The sequence below is a fragment of the Scatophagus argus genome, chromosome 20 (assembly GCF_020382885.2).
Source record: "Scatophagus argus isolate fScaArg1 chromosome 20, fScaArg1.pri, whole genome shotgun sequence".
Lineage (NCBI taxonomy): Eukaryota > Metazoa > Chordata > Actinopteri > Scatophagidae > Scatophagus > Scatophagus argus.
In genome coordinates, this window is record NC_058512.1 from 17701286 (window position 1) to 17722139 (window position 20854).

General features: G+C 39.0%; 1 protein-coding gene across 3 annotated transcripts in view; it reads right to left on the reverse strand.

Annotated features, from left to right (window-relative positions):
- The window catches only part of LOC124051177 (WD repeat-containing protein 7), a 104220-nt gene that overhangs the window by 62444 nt on the left and 20922 nt on the right, over window positions 1-20854 (reverse strand). For all 3 annotated transcript variants that reach the window (XM_046374218.1, XM_046374217.1, XM_046374220.1), the window contains 4 exons: window positions 16095-16328; window positions 15695-15988; window positions 14489-14685; window positions 8200-8297 (listed from right to left, as the gene is read on the reverse strand). In XM_046374218.1, coding sequence (XP_046230174.1) covers window positions 8200-8297; window positions 14489-14685; window positions 15695-15988; window positions 16095-16328 — 823 coding nt within the window. The remainder of the gene's footprint in view (window positions 1-8199; window positions 8298-14488; window positions 14686-15694; window positions 15989-16094; window positions 16329-20854) is intronic.

Below are 20854 nucleotides of genomic sequence, written 5' to 3' on the forward strand. Positions count from 1 at the left end.
AAAATCATCAGGTCCAAATATCAGAAAAGTTCCATTCTTTGCTGATGAATCTCTTTCTCTCTCTCAACCCAACCGGTCAAGGCAGATGGCCGTCCATCTTGAGTCAGGGTCTGCTCTGAGGTTTCTGCCTTCTAAAAGGCAGTTTTTCCTCGCCATTATCGCCAAGTGCTTGCTCAAGGGGAATGTTGGGCTCTCTGTATTACAATTGAATTAAAGAGTTTGGTCTAGACCTGCTCTAATTGGAAAGTGTCATGAGATAACTTTTGTTGTGAATTGGCGCTATATAAATAAACTGAACTGAATCAGCTCTTCGTCTCATTGACTTCTGCTGCGAAAGGAAACTCTTTCTAGTTGTCCGCAAGTTGGAAAAGAATCTCAATGGCTTTTTGTGGAATATTTATTATGATTACCGTGGTCAGAAATGTCTTCTTAGCAGAGTGACTACAACATCTAAAGGACAATAGGTAAAACTGAGGAGTGATGTTTTTTTACTTGAGCTTACTTACACTACTGGTTTTGTATTAGTATAGTATAGTTAAAATTTCTATACTTTAGAAATATACTGAGGACTATACTGGGCAAGACTGCTACCTCTTGCAAATATCATAGGACTGGTTTAATTTCCCATGATCAAGTCAGATCACAACTGCTTTGCCAAGTGTTTTGCAGTGTTTTGTGTTTTTTCACATTTGGAGATCCAAAACTATCAATTTTCTTCAACTGATTACCTTGAGAGAGGACTAAACTCAGCTCTGACAGACAGGCGGATAAACAGACAGCCCCACAGACCAAAACAAGGACAAAGACATTGCAAAAAACTGGAGCTAGACACCTGAGACAAAAATCTAACACTAGCTGCAGGGGAAAAAAGACTGATGCAAGAAAGGGGAAATAAGGTGGAAAGACAGAGAAATAGGAAAAGTTGGGAGATAAATAACTGAGGGAGTTTATAAAGGTGAGGTGAAGAAATGTGATGGCATCAAGAGAGTGACAGGCAGGAAAACAAAGGAAAAAAAGAAATAGTAATGGAGAGGGAATAAATTAATGAAAAATAATAATACAGATGGCAAGGAGAAAGGAACAAAAGGGAAGACAGAATGCAGGAATGTAGGTATGAAGATCTAGGAAGCATCTCCAAAGACAAAGTAACTGAAAAAAATAGTATGGCTGTGAGACTTTCCCTAAGTGGTACCCATCAGTTCAGTCTGTACCTTCGTTGACTGAGGGGATGTTATGAGAGGCAGGGCCAGGGCTGGGGGAGCCAGGGGCCCCCTGAGGATGGCTCCCAGGGGCCCCTGGAGTCCCAGCAGTAGTAACAGTACTGGTGTTGGCTGTGGCAGCTACAGCAGCTTGTAAAGGAAAAAAAGGAGAGAAATAGTCAAGAGGGAAAGAAAAGGTTAAGAAGATATAAATCTGCACAATAACAAACAGAGAGAAGAAACAAGCAGTTAGGAGGCAGGGAAAAGAAATATATTTACTACACACAGGAACGGTAGAAAAACATACACAAAAGAAAAGAAGAAAGGATGCCATCACACAGAAAGACGTAAAAAAAAAAAGCATAAAAATTTGATTTCCACAAATGGCAACCATGTTGAGTTGACATCAAACCCAATAAGCCCTAGTAAAAAATAAGCAGACAAAGCATGGCTAACTTTAACCTGGGAAACAGAATAAGAAACTGGCAAAACTAAACCTTTAGTCAACCAAAAACAACACTATAAATTCTGCAAAGGCCTGGACAATGACAAAATGCTTTGATATTCAACAAAAGTTTTAAAATCATTTCAATATCTGCATACAGAAACTAAGGCATGGTTAAAGTTAGACCAACAGCAGTTATGGTAAACAAATCATTGTTGAGATATGGTTAAGATTAGGGATTCTGTGACAGCTTGTGATCTGAAAATAACTTAGTGCATAAATAACTTTGCATTGGCGTTCACTGTTAATCGTGGACATATTTCATGAAACACTGAATTATCCAGTGAACATAGTTCCCATTAACTATGGCCTGCAGGAGCTACAGAAAGTCCAAATCACAGGATTATTGCAAATGTATGCTAATCCATCACTCATGTATGTTTGTTATTACCAGTGTCCGATTTTCCCCCAAACCTACACAGCTTCAAGGGTAAGCAATATTATATTATATTAAGCAAAATTATTGCTGAGACAACCTAGGATTACTGATAATGGGTCCAATATTATTGATGTAAGTTAACTTTCACATGCAGCTGACTGCAAACTAAGTACTATTAGTTTGTGAACATATACAGATGCTAATAACAGTAACAGCTGCTAACATTAGCAAGACCAAATGAAAGACTCAACATCCCACTGGAACACCCTGATTTTGGATACTGTATTCTCATACAGCACAAGACCAATACTAGAGAAATAAATAACCAAATTTAAGGATACAAATTCTGATATGCTAACATGAACTAATCCAGTTAATAAACTATTTATAAGGACTTTCTCATGCTCCTCTTAGCTCATAATCTGATGCAAGAGTATGCAGTAATGACATTTTAATACAAAAAAGGTAAACATCCTTGTGTAAATCAAGTAAAGTAAAATCAAGTAAATCAAATGTTGTTGTTACAGGACATAAAGTAACACCCACAAAGAAAAACCGAATAATATAAAAATAACAAAAGGGGGAAAAAAACAACATCAAACAGGGAAATAAACCCAAAGCAAGACAGGAAGCCTTCCTATGGAGAAAAGTGACATAAAGTGATATAAAAAGTAGAGTTCATAAAAGGCACATAAATGTCAAAATAAAACACAATGATACTTCAATTCCCAGCAAGCACTTGGTAAAGAGATGAAAAATCAGCAATTAGTTCAGAGATGAAGACCAACTACACAAAAGTGCTCGACCAGAGCACAAAGGTTTCAGACCTCTGGAAGCAGCGTTCTATCAAACTACATTCAATAGGAAGAATTTCAGAAAGAACATAAGCCTTGTTTGGAAAAAAGACGACCAACACAGAACAATAACAATAACAAATAACAATAACTTTATATGCTGATTCAAACGGCAATAAGAATCTATATTTTATATTTTTTATACTAGTACCAGAAACTGAAAACTGGAGATTTAATGAAAAAATATGTTGTTTCAAAAATGTACACTTTAAATTTCAAAATCCCATTAAAGGCATTTGACAACGAAAAAGAGAAAGACGTTTCATCTCACAAAAATAAATTCACGTTTTAAACATATGTAATGTACAATAACATTTTTGATATATTTTTTCTTTTTTACATACGATTATGAGACAGTAAATACCCCTATTATTCACACAAAACAAGCTAAGCAGCTAAAGGCAAACAGGCACACATTTAAAAACTCAAAATAGTCCAAATACCACGTAGAAAACATGTAGCACATACATAACAGAGAAAACAGTTATAGCAGCATTACATTATTGGTGGTAAAGACAGGAAGAAATCAAGAAAAGGAGTAGTGAAAGATGTGCACATCTACAAAAGAGAGACTGAATGAAAGTACATTGAAAGAAACACTGAAGAGAGACAGTGTCTGTGGAACAGGTTCATTTGTAGAAAACAGGCAGCAGGCTGAAGCCATGCAGTGAACAACAATGTGAACATGAAATGAAACTGAGAGATAGAGAGAGTGGGTGAGAAAGAAATTAGAAAGTTAGACAAAGAAGATGGCTGAGGACAGTCAAAAGCAGTTTGCCAGCTTTGGTGTTGGTAAACCATAAATTTCAAATGAAAATCTGCTGTAGAAAGAGGTTAAATATATATAATATTAATATATAATATTGCATTTATATTATGCATCATCGACTTCAGGTTCTGGGCCAATGGTTGAGCCTTGCAGGAAGGATGTTGGTGGTAACATCATAAAACTCTGGTATGCAAATGATACTTTAATACCTGTTCCAAACTTAAAAATTCAGTTCCTGACAGGTGGTAAAACTGAAGAAATATTAATAAAACAAAACCATGTTACTCTAAGTACATTGAATGAAAAACCCATTTCAAAAGTCTCTTTTGTTCTCCTTTAACTATTGTAACTAAATATTAAAACATGGCAAACACAGGGAGCTGTAAAGATAATTTGTACACTGAAACATGTCTAAAAATGTGCCCAACATGTCTCAAGAATACGGTCATTCTTTCACATCTTTTACTCAACAATTCCTCACTGCTGTTTTTGAGTAAAAGTTTGTCATAGTTCAAATTTAAAACTATTAAACCTGGAGGAAATGGCAGTGAATCTGAAAGATTATAACCGAAATATGTACAGTTTACAAAACTGTAAAGGAATTAGTGAGATTATGTTTGTTTTTCAAAAAGTGAATGTTGACAATATCTTCAAGTTCTTATTTTACTACCTTGATTACCGAAAGAGGTCAAACTAGCTTTATTAAAGGATTAAAATAACATTTGAAGTGTCAGTGCTGTGTGAATGGTCTGCAGCTCTCTGCGGACATGAGGGGAAACTGCTTCACTACGAACAGCAACTGGCGATGCACAAGTCAGTGTTTTTTCAATACCCACAGTCAGCCGACTCATTACGAGAGCTAATCTGCGCTGTCCTACAGGCAGAAGTATGGCTAATCAAACCCAACATCAAACGCTCAACTGTATGCGTTATATTCTCACAATAGCTGGGACTGAGGACTGAGAAAGGACTGAGACAAAACTGAATGCTGCACTGATCCTGCTGCTGGGAGAAGTGGCGCATTCTCTTTTCTTTTTTCTCTTCTTCTTCTTTCTCCCCCACCCACAGTACACGGGAGGTCTAGGCTAAATAAACAGATGAATTTTTCCACACGGTGTTCTTTAGTGTTGAACAGATCAGAATGGCCAGCACATCACTAATGGTCACATCTGAGCATGTTCTCACTCACAAAAAATGTTGTTTTGGAGAAGAAAAAAAATTGCGCAATGACAATAGGATTTTCAAGCCAACCTTAAAGTAGGCTTCAGCGCTACTAATGAAGTTTGATCAAAACAAAAACACATTCATCTTCAGCTAGATTATCTGCATTAGCTGCTGAGCCAATGGCAAGAATGCTTGGCTGTTGGTAGTAATATTCTGTCATCCAATATGCAGACGAGCCTTTTATATTTTTATCTAACATACTGTAAATAATTAGTGTGGTATGGTACAATAAAACGCAAAACTTCTTCATGGCTCAAAATCCTGATTATATTCACATTATTACATAAACTCTATTATTCACACTGAAATACAATTCAAATATAATTTAGTTTAACGAAAGTCAGCACCAGCACTAACACAATGGTGCCTCATGCCACAATAAAACATGGCCAGTCTGGCACTGCACTGTTTCATCATGACCATTACATAATGGTTTAATTACTTTGAAGTGCTTTATGTATGTAATTAGATGGAGGATAGAAAATACAATTCATTAACCGTGGCTAAGATTTTTAGCATGAATAATGAAAAAAAAAATCACTATACTAGAGCAGTCATCGTGACAACAGAGTAAAGAAAAACCTATTAATGTTTACATTTTAACTGAGTAATCAGGTGTACTGAAACACTAAATAGAAGACAGAAACAGTTCAGATGCAACTAATTACTATTAACTATTATTAATAATAAGCATTATTTTCATTATCAATGAGCCTGTGAAATAGTTTCTCAATGGATCTCTTGGTAAATTAGAAAGAAAAACATACACAACTGAGAAGTTTCAACACAAACAATTGCATTTTTGCAAGAAAAATGTTTTTATTGCTTAAGCAGTTCTAATAATAGTTGGCAATTAATTTTCTGTCAACTCACTGACTAATCATTTCGTCTCAAACTGGGAGCAATAAAGTTGGAGATGTATGTGTCTGTTAACAATAAAATGTTAGACTTTGTGTTGGAAAAACATTTTTACTGGCCTTTGCTGTCAGAGAAAGACAAAGATGTTTGTTGCAAAATTTTCTGCCCTACTGTGGACATGATCGCAAAATAGTTACTGTAAGATGCTTTTAGGTGTGTTAAATTGTATGCAGACCCCCTCGGTCATCTCAATATAAATGCTGAAGTATATCTGAGGGGCCTCCTCACTTATTTCCATGTGAAAAGAGATGGTGAACAGGGTTAAGAGCGCACTCCCTTACAAAGCCTCTGACGCACGCACACACACACACACAAGGCTGTAGTAGCTGGCTGAGCTGAGGTCATGGCCAAGCGTTCCCCCTGAATGGTAGTGAATAGGCGTGTGGCGTGAATAAGTCCACACGCTTGTCACGCTTGGCCTCCATTAAGGCGTGACAATAGCACTAAAACACCGCCTCCCAACACCCAACACCCGAGGGTGCCACCCATGGCATACATATATACGTGCGTGTGTGTGTGTGTATTTGTAGCTATTGAGCTTGTTGTAGTGTGGTAGGTAGCTGTGTGCGCGTGTGTGGTAGGCAGATGGTGACGGCTGGTTAAAATGTCCCCTACAGAGAACCAAAGCAGGTTTTTCTCCGCAAAGAAATACTGAAAAGTTCTAATCATTTCTCACAGAGAGAAATATCCCACCTCTGCATCTGTATTACTTACAATATGTTTCCTCTTTGTCTCTACAGATGTTTGCGTTTTCCACCTACCTTTTGTTGTTCCAGTAAACACTTTGTTCATGGTTGTGCATTAAAGGTATACTATGAAGGATTTCCCTGAAAGACAAAGTATCAACTCACACGAAACCAATCCTTCTCAATCATCCCTTATTAACCACTAGAGGTGTGTGTTGGCATCTGTATCTGAGATCCAGCCATGTGCTTGGATTTTCTTGTGTTCTTAGTATTTTGCTGTGTTTGGGACATTTCTGGGTGTCAACCTTTAGGTGGATGTGTGGCCCTCAGCCAATAACACACAGACTGTGAGGTTGGTGCTCAATAAAAACATTGCAACCAGGTTACACTGCTGTCTCAGTCTCTCTCTTCTCAGCTCCGCTCTCTATTCATAACATAACGTTAACAAAGTATTCCTCACTTAAAGAAAACAAACAAAAAAAAGAAACAAAGAACAGTTTCTCACTGTGTTACATTGTGAGTGTTTTCGGATCTGATGGACAACTTTATCACTGGTTCCATAAGTGTTACAAAGAACCGTATGCACATGATTTTTTTATGATCTGGTACAGTTATGATGAATGTTTGGTTTAGGTCCATAAACCAACACTGACTGTTGGTCAGAGGAGGGATGTGAACAGTGGACTCCTCTGTCAGAGTAACAAATTTATTGACCATCCCTCAGTCCTAACTTCCTCCCTTCTGCTGCACTATAACAATGACACTCGAGCTTTTCTTTTGTTCCTGACTTTTGCACCTGTTGTAATTCACGCATGCACAGTGGCTATACATCTATGTAGGTTCTCAGTCACCGGAGTCATGGCACTTAAAGTGCTAGAACTAAAGGCAACCAGATTTCTCTGAAGACGTTTCACCTCTCATCCGAAAGGCTTCTTGAGTTCTAAAAACTGATGGGGAGTCCCAGGTATTTAAACTCTAGTGGGGTTGTCACCTTGGGGGTTGTTCTGAGGGTCATTGACACCTCCTGCCATCATATGAGTCCCCAAAAGTTTTTAGTACAGAAGAAGCCTTTCAGACAACCTAAAAGGAATCTGGTTGCTCTCGCCTCTAGCACTTTATGTACTGAGGCCACTTTGTCAGGGAAGTAGAAACAAATTATATGTTAACAAAACATAATGCTGTTTTTCTTGTGAGGACAAAATTTTCAGTATTATTTCCAGTTTTGTGGTCGTTAAAGTGAATGTGAGCCTTCATCCCCAAAAACCCAAGGAGTTCCACTGAGCAAGGCACAGGACCCCATAACCCCCATGTGAGTACAGACTGAGGTAAAATGTGTAGGCCGCAGTATTAACGTGAATTTATTCCTATAAATGCATTTCTGTAAATGAGGGAGAGACCTGACAAAAAGCTGCAGTCAGAGGTTTGCACTCTACAAGTCCACCCACACGACAAAAACAGCAGAACATCCCTTGAAAGACCTGCTGACCGAGGAAACAGCAGCAGCTTCCTCCTGTGATATTTCTGTTTTGTGTTTTTTATTCCCCCCTCCCGTAACTCTCCATGGGTTTTACTGCCGGTGGGCAAACCCCCGCCTCTCATCCCTCCCACCATCCCCACAGGGCCCTGGGGGTGTGTGAAGCAAGTGCCCCCTCCTTTTGTAGTTACCTTGTTTGATCTGGGCCTGTAGCGCCGGGTTGGAGGGCTGAGGGGGGGCAGCCACCGTCCTGCGAGGAGTCTCCGGGGTTCCTCCTGGTCTGGGAGGCCTGGAGGAGGATCACAAAGAGGAGGCATGAAATATTAAAGGAGCTGGGAGGAGAGAAGAGGGTCAACAAACACACATGTTTACTTAGGTCACTTTTGGGGACATTACAAAGACATACATTCATTTCCTGGAGACTTCCTCAACCTATACCTCCACCTTAACCTAACCACACCATAACTCGAGTCCTCAGCCTAAAATTTCTTAATTTATACCATGCAGACACGTGTCCTGTCCCCAAAGGAAAAGCAAGGCCTTACAATGTGACTGTGTAAACAGATTTATGTCCGTACACAGAAGTTCAAATAAACTCTAAATCTCTTAACATGACACCAGTAGGCGACAAACACATATTTTTGTTTTTACGTCAACTTCCTGAAATCGGCTGCTTGATTTTCACACACACACAAAGAACACAGAAATTCAATGTGTGTGTGTCTTCACAGGCTCCAGCCTATCGAATTTTAGGTGGACGACACAATCCTGAGACTGAACAGACTGGAGGCGTCTAACTTTCAGAGACACACAAACATTTCCAATACAACAATCAATGGAAAGATCAATAACTGTTGCCAAGCAACTAATCACTGCCAGCAAGCTCTGCTATTAGTAGTTAAAAATACTACTGAAGGGAAATTTAAAAAACAAAAAGTGACAAGAACATGGTTGTGTTAGGATGGAAGCAAGATAGTGATCTTGATAATTCTTGGGACTGTTTTTACAAACAGTATAGAAACACTCACACGTCACTTTTGTCTACGTGAAAAAATGTCAATGGGATGGCTGCAAAGGGTCGCAAAATAAATCAAAAGTGTTATGAGTCCATGAACATAAATTCTGAAATAGTCGACAGACGAAAATACAGGGAGAAATTTAATTTGAAACAGGTTTTCATTAGAATAAGATCTTTATTTCCTATTTCCCATTTCATAAATATATGTGAAGATGTTTTATTAAGACACATCTCTATTTTCTTCCATTAGTACATGAGACAGGTCCCGCTCACCACCCTGCTGCTCGGTTCTCTCTTCTCACAAATACAGTTTTCACTGACCAGTCTTTTATGGTCGTTTCTACTTTAACATTTTTGTTAATCACTTTAAAGTTTCATTCCCGCACAGCTAACAACACAGCATTTTCTGAGTCCACCTTAAAAAAATCTTAGTTGTAGTACAGTTAAATTAAGAATTGCAGAAGTGAGAGAAAGAAAGGAAAAAACTTCACAAGTGAAGGTAAACTTCTGGAAGATCACAAGCCTACAAGATCTGCTTCTCTGTCCAAATTATTACGATTGTTGTTCTGTTGTGTTTCTTTATCAAGTGCCAATGCACATACAGTTGCGCTTCTATTACTTCTTGGGACATTGCGTAGACTTAAATAAATTTCCTGGAGAATTATCCTCACCGTAACCACTACTTGTGTAAATAGATTTTTGTTCCCACAATGTAATATACACCCCCCCCCCCCCCCACACACACACACACACACATTATTTTATTCTACAGAGAATGTCTAGTGAAAACCATTCAGAATAACCAAGAATACCCCCCCAAACTCACACACCTGCTCTCACTGCTTTTCATTACAACACACACAGCCGCAAGCACTAAGATTATGTCAAATAAATTCCAGTGAACCATCTTGACAATAATCTTAATGCAACACTCACATGCCATATTATACTGTATTTACACTAAAAGAGTCATTGGTCACTTTTTAAATGAGTGCATTTAAAACGTCAGCTGAGGCTAACATGTGGCTTCAGGAGGTTAAGTTGGATAAATCAAGAGGGTGTCTTCCGAGGTTGTGTTTTGTTGCAGTTTTGTAAAGTTCTGTTTCCACACACACTGTGGGAGCAGAATCCACAATAAGGGAGGGAGATGAGTAATATAAAATTCTTTTTTTTTTTTTTTATCACTGTTATACTGAAGAATTTACAGTAGGATTTGTTCACCGAACCTAATAAACTCCTCAGACCTGAGGTGTTCATATGAATTACATTTGATATCTTGATTTTATTGGGCAAAATAAATTCAGTATGTAGGTTGTCAGTGCAGCTTGTGATGCTATCGGAGTGCTGCTTTTTATATCTGCATGTGTAATGTGTGTACATGCTCGAAAATTGGGTTTAGGGCTGTTATCTAAATAACATCTAAATCCATCAAAATCCAAACCACTTTCGCTGATTCAATCCAAAGCAAAGAAAAAAAAATCTGAATGTGTCACGTGTGATTGGATATTTGGCAGCAAGAGACGCAAAATGTTTTCTTCTACCTACAAGTCAAACTTAGCACATTGGCATGGGACAACAGGACACAGACAGGTGGTGCATGTATTTATTGGAAAGTGAAAAATCAAGCCATATGTATGTGTGTGGATTATAGGTTTTCAGATGTGTCCTTCTGTTGTATCTTCAGTTTATCTTCAATCTAAAACTGTCCTTGCTTGCTTTGCAAATGCATCATGTGGCTAGTGCAAATACTAACTCCACGGAGGAGGAAAAAAAAATACTCCACAAAGCCCTTAATCTTCAATGAAGTTATCACTGAACATGACCTCTGTCCCCACTGAGGAAAAAAAGATGAGTTGCTTCTAATTTAGCCATCTCAATCTGAACAAACTCGTCCTGGAGAAACAGAAGCTGGATAGGACTTGCATCAACAACAAAAAGCACCTATTTTACACACTGGGATTAGGATGGGAAACAAAAGAATAGAAAGTAGACAGATATGTTTATGTTTATTTTTGTCTAAGTCAGTTTCCCAGAGGGAGGCCTTTAAGAACTTGTCCCACAGATAAGCTCAAGCCAGAGAATCCAGAGCTGGTGGAGGTAGTGCTGTTGTGGCGGTTGTGATGAAACACTAAAAAGAACTCAGGAACTCAGGAGCCCTTCTTTTCAAACTCCAGCAGACAGTGAGGGAGATTTCCTACTGTCATAAATGTAAGATGGAGAACATGAAAGAGCCAAAAACCCAAACACGTTCAAATATTCACAACAGTTGGTTTAGAGTGCTGAAGTGGACATGGATAGCGAGAAGATCCTTGTTGGAGTTTAATACAGAAGTCTGCGTAATCACCTTGTCTGATCTGGACATACCACAGAAGAGGAGTTCTTTGTAAATTATAAACAGCTTTGAAAAGTTTGTTTTAGCATCCATGGTGATCCAAGTCATCTTCTTCTTTCACTCTCTTTCTTCAGTTCTGATTAAGCTACAACAAAGTTCATAAATCATGACTGATCAAATCAGTAACAATCAATATTCCAACATAGACAGCTAAAGTAATGGTTTTATTGTGGGTCTGTTTTAAACACAGGAAATATGGTTTGCCTGGGGCACCTGGAAATTCTTATTGTCCTAAGAAGTTAGGCCCAAAAATGTTACAGGCAACGGTCAGCCTGTAAACATGAAAGACTCGCAGTTCGTTTACAAAGACTTAACATCTGACTTAAGTTTGCCTTCAAGACCTGATCTCAACTGACTTAAGATTTGAATTAGACTTGCTCTTAAGGACTTGAGACTTGACATGCCCTTCAGATTCATTTGGGCTATAAGGAGGATCGGATTGGACTTTATTTGGGACTCGTACCGGTTGACTTGGACTTTGACTTAGATTTACTTTGAAAGATCTGAAATTTGACTTGGACTTGAACTTGCCAAAACAAAAAAAAAAGACATTAAGGACATTCCACATGCTCAATAAAAAACTCCGCAGCATATTTAAAAAAATACAACAGAGAAGTAGAGGAGCAGCATCTGTAGAAGGTATAGCCTTATGGCTTTGTAGTACATGCGACATGGAGGTCAGGGGACACACTCAGTGTAGCATGGACGGAGATGTAGAGCTGGAAGTTAGAGCTAATGAACAGCTACTGTCACACTCTCTGCTGGAAGGACAGGGAGTCTAGGGGAACTTTGTCAATAGGAGCACGTTCAAGGCCCAGCAAGAGAGTCACTGTCTGAGTATCTGTGTTGTAGTAGTACTACAGTACTGCAAGAGGCTGTGAGGGAGTGTCAGCACAGTGACAGCCCTGCCGTTTATCATCGTTAACGTTACCGTATGTCAGTCCTGAATAACCTGTTGCAGAGTTATCGGTATGCCTTTATGTGTTTGCTGCCACCAAAGAGAAACTAGAAGCAATATTTACACACAATGTGTCCAGTGTTGGAAAATCAGCTGTATTAACATCATATGCCGACACAATCTATATGATTATTTATACAGCACAAAAAGATAATTTAGTGTGGAGTCCTCTTTATGCAGAAGATCAAACCTGGGCAGAAGGTCTTTAACCATCTATGGCTCTAACAACACAGCCCTTGTTATAGAATTTGTGCCCCTAATTTAAGACAAGATGACACTCAGAAAGAGAAGTCCAAACCAAACCTTTGGAGGTGTTTAAGTGACTTTTAAGGTACTGAGTAAAATTAACTTGGGAGAACTGAAAGGTTGAACCTGCCCAGAGGACAAATGACGAAGTCAGTTTTATATTAAATGTTTAACCAATGTATGTAATAAAGATGATTAAATACAAATTAAAATTAAATACTGAAGACATGTGAAACAAAAATGAGAGGAAGTTGATTAAAAGCACCCTTCTTTCTTACACATCTCTCCCTCTCTCTCTCCCTCTCTCTCTCTCAGTTTTCCTCTCTGACTCCCCCTCGCTTACCTTCCCCGCAGGGTTACTCTGTGCAGGGTCGACCAAATGATGAAATGTTTTGTTGGTGTTACAGCAGCAGGACCTCGACCTTGTGTTAAATCTTTCACGGCACAATGAGAGCTCAGACAGACTAAACAATCATCTTCACTCACTCACACACACACACACACACACAGACTTGACAGTAACTGAACTTGCTGCTGGTGTCGTTATGTATGTGAAGAGCATCTGTGTTTCTGTGCTTTGAATTCAGCTGTCGTTCTTGCTTCTGTGGGTTGGTATTTTGTTTTTCAGCTGGAATCACTGATGACGGATCAGGAGTGTGTTTTTCTGATTCCAGATAGGTAGATTTTCTTTTTTTTTATGTGTAATATTAAGAATAGACAGGCTTTATCTTGCAGTTATCTGCCTGATTATCAGCAGCATTTTCCGACTACTACTATTAATAATCAGAATCTGTGAAGTAACAAGTAACTCAAGTTATCAAATAAATGCAGTGTAGTAAGAAGTACAATATTTGCCTCCAACATGTATTGGAGCACAAGTATAAAGTAGCAGAAAAGGGAACTACTCAGGTAAAGTACAAGTATCTCAACATTATAATTACATAAATTGCACTTGTACTTACTACACATTTAGTCTATGAGATTTCTATTTTCACTGTAAAAGTATATGGTTTCCAAATACTAGTTAACAGTGTTCTTGATTAATAATAATAATAATCAGTATCAATCATGTAAAAAACTGGTTGGCAGATGCCTACTTAACATGTGCATAAGGCTCCTGCTAATATTTGAATTAAACCGTTTCTGCGGCAACTCCAATCAGTGCCACTGAGGAACATGTGTTTAAACCACATGCATGGTTCTGTTTTTAACTCTGATTTCATTAACTGATGTCCATTAGTCTCCAAACTGGTGCAAAGTTCTCACACACCGCACATCATCTCAGAGGTATGAGTCAAGCCGTTCAGGATAATCCCCAGCTGAGTGTTGAAATGTGTTCAACTGAAGTTCCTCTAATGACCACTAGATGTTGCTCAAAATTAAAAGGGCAATTTTCTTTGCCAATTTCCGATTTTTCTTGAAAGTGTGACCTGCCGGTTTAGATTGTCTTTGAAGAACTACAATTGACAGCATATACAAACAAAAAAAGCAAAATTTCCTCTCAAACTAAAGTGTTCCGCAACTGGAAACACCTAGAATTAACAAGTAACTGAAAATGAGCTGTACATCCAACTTTATCTGCAACACATTTAAGTAACAAAACAAATGTCAGTTACTTATATCATTTTACATTAAGCTTATATATTCAACAGGGCTGAGGCAATTTATGACATTTCAGGAGGTTCAGAACGTTCTCCTGGTCCCCCATGGTTTGCTTTGGTCGGTTTTACCAAAAGAGAATTTCTTTCTCAGTAAAACTACTAGGTTCAGTTTAGAAAAAAAGACAGAAAAAGCATATTCAAATGTTATATGTGTGTGTGTGTGTGTGTGTGTGTGTGTGTGTGTGTGTGTGTGTGTGTTTGCTACCTGGCTGGTGCTTTCTTCATGTGCTCTCCAACGAAAGTGGCATTGGTCATGCCCATCAGAGTGTTGGCCAGAGAAATTACAGACAGAAGGTGCTGTGTGGTGACAGCCCTTGACACACCATAGGTCCCCTTCCCTACGATGTCCGTCAGAGTAAGCCTCAGACCTGTCGCCAGTGACAACTGCCGCAGCAAGGACTCCTGGGAAACGGAGGCAGATAAATAGACCATGAATAAATCATGACAGCACTGCTCACTTTCGCTTCTTGTTTTGCCCAGTATCACAGGAAAAAAATTCCCCCGGAACCCAAAAAGCATTTTCCCAATAAACCATTATTAAAAAAGATGTCTATAAAACTGACAACTCAGACTGCTAACAAGATCAATTACGAATTTTTGATCCATGGAGGTTTTATATTTGTAAAACCTTCCGTGAATGGAAAAAAGCATTTAAAAATCTCTGACATCATCACAATGTAAAGTCAGGTAGGAACTCGCGGACGTGGCCAGTGTGAGAAACACTACTGCAAATATTCAGCGGGCTGTATAACCAGGAGCTAAGATTCTTTTGCATATGTGCTAAGTGAGCAACTTTCAATGGGTCATGTGTGTTTAACTCAAATCAGACACTCCACCACGTGTTTGTGGTCAGTTCCCACTTCAGTGATATTAGAAAATTCTAACTGCAGTGCAAACATCATAAACAATCTCTGAAAACCTACAGATAAACCTCCTTTTATTGTATCAGTTTTTTATTTGTTGGCATTCTGTTGTTTTTATTGACAGGTGAAGCACTTTATGACATTTGCTCTATGAAGGTACTACAGTAGCGTCAATCACTTGACTTGATACTGTTTCTCCGTGAAGAAAGCTGCTGCAAAATTCTTTTTTTCTCCTAATTTATTCTTTGTGCACTTAATTGATCAAGTAATGACTTAGTCTTACAATCACAAAGTTATGTCTTTGTCTTAGTCCAATGGATCTAATGTAGACTGTTGGTATAAGCCTGCTATTGAGTGGCCATTTTGAGTCAGGTCTCCCTTGAAAATTAACTGAATGTATCTCAACCAACATTTTGAAATATTGGACCAAACTATGAGAATTACATTTAACTGTGAATTAGAGATAGATGGACGTTTTTGCAGAACTGCTCAGCTTTCCACAAGTCAAAAGTCTGCATGATGAGTCTTCATCAGAATGCACCAGGTACCTTGAAAGTGGGCAGCATAAGGGACATGTGACCACCTCTGGAGATCAGGCCGAAGGAGATGGGGCAGTGCGGTCTGAGCATGCCCAGTCGCTCCAGGCAGATGCCGTCCAGCTGTTCATTAAGACCCCAGGCATGCAGGCAAGACATGAAGAGTTTGGCAGTGTCCATCGTCAGGTTGTACTCAAGCAGACTCAGAGATTTGGACTTCTCCTCCCGCCTCCTCATCTCCTCCTCCTCCTCCTCGTCTTCGTCTAACAGGTGCTCCTTGATGGTCTCCTTCATTGTCTCCTTCACCTGGTAGTATGAGATGAAAGAGGTTAAAGACAAAACAAACTAAAGAATATCCTTAAAAAATGAAAACAAAAGATTTGCCCTTCTGGTCCCTTTTGTTTTTACTGACCTGCTTGAAGATCTTATTGGCCAGGAAAGAGCCCCCCTTGTCGGCCCCAGCCTGGCTCTTCTGCAGCGTCTCCGGAGACACCAGTGTGGGGTTTGGTCTCTGGGCTTCCTCCGTCAGCAACTGGATGATCACTGCCTCCACGTCGAAAAATAGCACGTGCATGTCAGGGTCTGTCAGGTTGGTCTTCATCGCCTGGACCACCAGCGCATTATGGGAGTATTTTGGCAGGTTGCCCTGGAGAAGAGAGAGCGAAGTTTTTCTTTAGCCAAATGTCACGGCAGCTGAGTGTCCAAACTATCTTAGATACTCCAATGATTACGGTGTGGCTGATAAATGAGAGAGAACTGAGGACAAGAAAGTAATACAGATTACGTTTATCAGTCTGCAACAGCGAAAATTACTGCCACCTGCTGGACAGGAGCCGGATGAGAAAGCTGACACTGAACCAGACAAGTGCTGTTAAACCAAAAAATGAGCTTACAAGAGGGTAAAAAGCCATTTCAAGTGACAACTTTGAACTTTGACATGAAAGTTAAGCTATTTTATTGTCTACATAATATAATCAGGACACTTCTCTTAAAAATCCAACCTGACAAACACATGCCTTTGGAGAACAAAACTACTTCAGAAAATAATGATGTAAAGCAGTCTTCAGATATCAAGCTCCTCTCCTGTGGAACCAACTTGCACTTTTGATCCAGGAAGCAGACACCCGTTTCACGCTTAACAGTTGACTTAAACTTAGATTACCGTCTTTCCATGATACACTGAGCTTCACACTCCTCCTTTCCCTACTCCCTCTGTACACATTCATGTCCCACTGATGCACGTGGCTAACTTGGTCTTTGTGCTTTCTCACCTCAAAGGATATGATTATTGTTATTAGCATATTTCTATCATTTCTGTTATTATTGCTGTTGCTATGCATCTCTGTGTCTCTCTCCCCTGTGTGGCTCTGTATATGTTAAAGCCTAATTTAAAGAGTATGGTTCAGACCTGCTTTATTTGAAATGTGCTAGTAGACAGCTTTCGTTGTGATTTGTCATTAAATAATTAAACGTAACTGAACTAAAAGCAGCCATCCCTATTATTATCATACAGATAACACATACACAACACAATCACACACACCATTAGCTGTAATTGCCACCAATACTAAGACATTGTTCGATTTTAATTGCATTAGCAGAGGCACCTGTATGTAGAACAGTGCTGTTTGTTTACATGTTAATGACCTGATGACTGCAATCAGACAACTGTGATCCTGTTAGGGTCTCACTCTGAGGGAGAAGGGGACGGACAGAAGGAGGGAGGACTGAAGTGTGGAAATAAAGAGAAATGGGGAAAAACTAGATTTTAAAGAGAACGTGTTCCATTTACTTCTCTAAAATCTTTTGCTAAGCTGTCTGCAGTTTGAACCGGTATTAAAACATCTGTCACAGAATGCAGTGAGCTGGTTTTAATATAACATATTGTCACTAAAAAAGCCATTTTCCAGACATCAGTGGCTCTATTTTGCCCTTTTCACTCTAACTTTCCATTCAAAGTAGAATTACACAAAGTAACACTGCCTGTTGAGGGCATAGCCGTGTCATCATTTGAAAACTGTCACAGGAAAAAACCCACGAGGGGTTTCCTGCTATTCTGACTTGGATCTGCTGTTTTAGCATTACACTACACATCCAAACAATGAAGAACATTCAAATTCCACAGAAAATGTAAACAATTTCTGCAGCTGTTCTCATGTTTGTCTCTGAGATTTGAAATGCTTCAAATGCTTCAAATTCAGATCCACGATGCACCACAGAGCGACACAGGAAATCATTCCTGCCTGTCACCAAACTCAGCACTGTGACGGACACACTTACTTTATATATACAACGTATATATTGTTTTTACACATGTAAATACCTGTACTTTTAGATTTTAGATTTATCCTTATCTTGTCTTGTTTATTCTATTTTTATACCTTTCACTTTTCCTTCTTGTTCGGGAATACTGCAAGTGCAATGTCTGTACGAAAAAGTATTTCCCTTCGGGGATAAATAAAGGAATTCTGATTCTGATTCTGATATTTTTCGTATTACTGATCAAACAATTCATATTTCTCCGTATTGCACCTTCTGGGTTTTGAAACCCTGTTTTTAACTGGATGTGACTATGTGAGAGAGACTGAGACAGAGAGAGAGAGAGGGAGAGAGAGAGAGAGAGAGAGAACAATGATTAGCTGTGGAGACTCCTGACTGACCAAGAGACACAATACACCTGCAGCTGGGACACACACACACACACACACACACACATACACATACCCCCTCAGGGAAGACTTCTCTGTCAAAGCTGTGAAGCTGCTTTTCTGTGTGTGTGTGTGTGTGTGTGGGTGTGATTGCAGCTACCACAATGTTTCTCCTGCACAAAGAACTTATTTATTAATGCATTCCAAGATGCGTTTGTCTGTAGTTCAAATCCTTCCCACAAAAACTGCCAATAAGAACACTGTGTCTGCACTGTGACAAACACAGTTAGTGAGACGCTGGCTGACATGTTGCCCATGATCACTGTGAACTGGCCTCAGTGAACACAGCTGACAAAGTGCTTGTTTTGTTACATGTCTGGGATTTTTATCTGGCAAAGCATGATATTTATGTCTCATTCACATGTTTCTATGTGTGTGAGTGAGAGAGTGAGTGAGAGAAAGAGAGAGAGAGAGAGAGAGAGAGAGAGAGAGAGAGAGAGAGAAGGAGAGAGTCTTCCTGTGTGTGTGTGTGAGTGTGTGTGCTGTTTTGGTGGATGAACACTGCCATCTAAAGGCAATCAGCCACATTACACACACACACACACACACACAGACAACAGTAGTAGGTGTTTTGTGATTGACCTGATATTAAATGTTGCCTGAGGCTGAAGAAACCCCCCCCCCACACACACACACACAGGAGTTAGAACTGGCCGTGTTCAGTTTCGATGTCTGTCGGAATTTTTCTGACAAAATCAATTCTAAGACTTGAAACAATTTCTCTTGACATCTTAGTGCAGCAGAAAGAAAACAGATGGAGAGCTCAGACAGACTTGATATGCGTCTATTTTGTTTTCAGACAAACTGATTTGGTTGGTTTCAATACAATTTCTCACCTATGTGCACGCACACACCCAGGCACACACAAACACTTACACACACAAACCCAAACACACACACACACAGTGTCCTATAGCTCCTGGGCAGTAGCTCTAAAGGTCATTGTCCTACAGGGCCCTTCTGGCAAACACCATTGAAGTCCAAAACCCACACACACACACACACACACACACAGTGCACAGAGACATCAGATGCATACTGAACACAAACATAAAGAAAATTCTTTCACATCTTTCTATGAAACACTTATCTATGGGCTTCACCTGTTTAACTGAAATACTATGTGAAGGACACCTGCTACACAAGCACAATGGAGTAAAGTCATGCAAAAGAAGGTGGCAATCGATACTTTGGAGCTTGTTAGTCTTTTCATTTAAAAACCTTTCATAGAAATGTCTAAAGTCTGACGGGCCATGCGCAACAAGAACAATAACAAGAATACCATCAATGTGAGCATCCACACTGATGAAGTATAATGTTGGCACCAATCACTTGCTAGGCGCTCCAGCTGTGCTATAGTTAAATGGATATTTATGACCTATTATCGCTGGTAACGCAGAGTGCATGAATTTCAATTCAGTTTTTCAATTCAGTTTATTTATATAGCGCCAATTCACAACAAAAGTTATCTCATGACACTTTCCAATTTGAGCAGGTCTAGACCAAACTCTTTAATTAAATTGTAAATAGAATCCAGCCGAAGACAAATTTTATTCACATTTTTTATGAGTCAACATCAGTTTCATCTCCAGGCAATCGTGAAAGTCAACATCAGTAAGGACAAAACGAATTTCTGAGATCCCATCAGTACCAAAGGTAATTTGGTAGTAGGTGAAATTCCTGCTTATTTCTAACATGACAAGTGCACATTGTAGAGCTCTTAAACTTTATATTTAAACATTATACACAAGAACTGCATTCAGGTCTGACACAGAGCCATAATGAAAGGTTACATGGAAATCACTTTAGTTTTTCATATTGATTAAAATGAAATTATTTTTTATTGATTCAATATTATCTGTCATAACACTAACAATAAACTAATCAATTTTTAATCAGTCTTTAAGTTGCAATACCAGCAGTGTAAAATGGACTTGGCAGGAAGGGAAGACCAAGGGCAAAAACATGATCCATTAGTTGCTGTGCCTCCATCATCATCATTTTAGTGTATGGATGGATGAATAATTGGACTGCAATATTTAGGTGTGTGGTGTGCGTCAAAGAACATCCAGGTGATTGCCAAAACCCAACACTTGCAGAACACTGCACTGTAAACAGATGATTAATGTTGTGGCTGATGGCTGTATATTATTGTGGTATATAATAATGACAAGTCAAAAACTTTTTTTTTGTAAATTTTTGCCATATTAACTGAAATTTTGTGGATGAAAGGTGCTCATTTAAAGGTTTATTAAGTTTAGCGTTTGTCTTTGGTTAATGAGCTATATGAAGAAGAATTTTCCATCAGCTTTTCTGAACCTGAAACAGCAGAGGTGCTTTTCAGGGCTACAACTAATGATTTTCATTACTGATGAATGTTTGTTTTTTTTTTTTTAATTCATTTATAATGTCTTTGAAAAGCAAAGAGGGAAAAAAAAGGACAAAATCACAACCCATGAGTGCA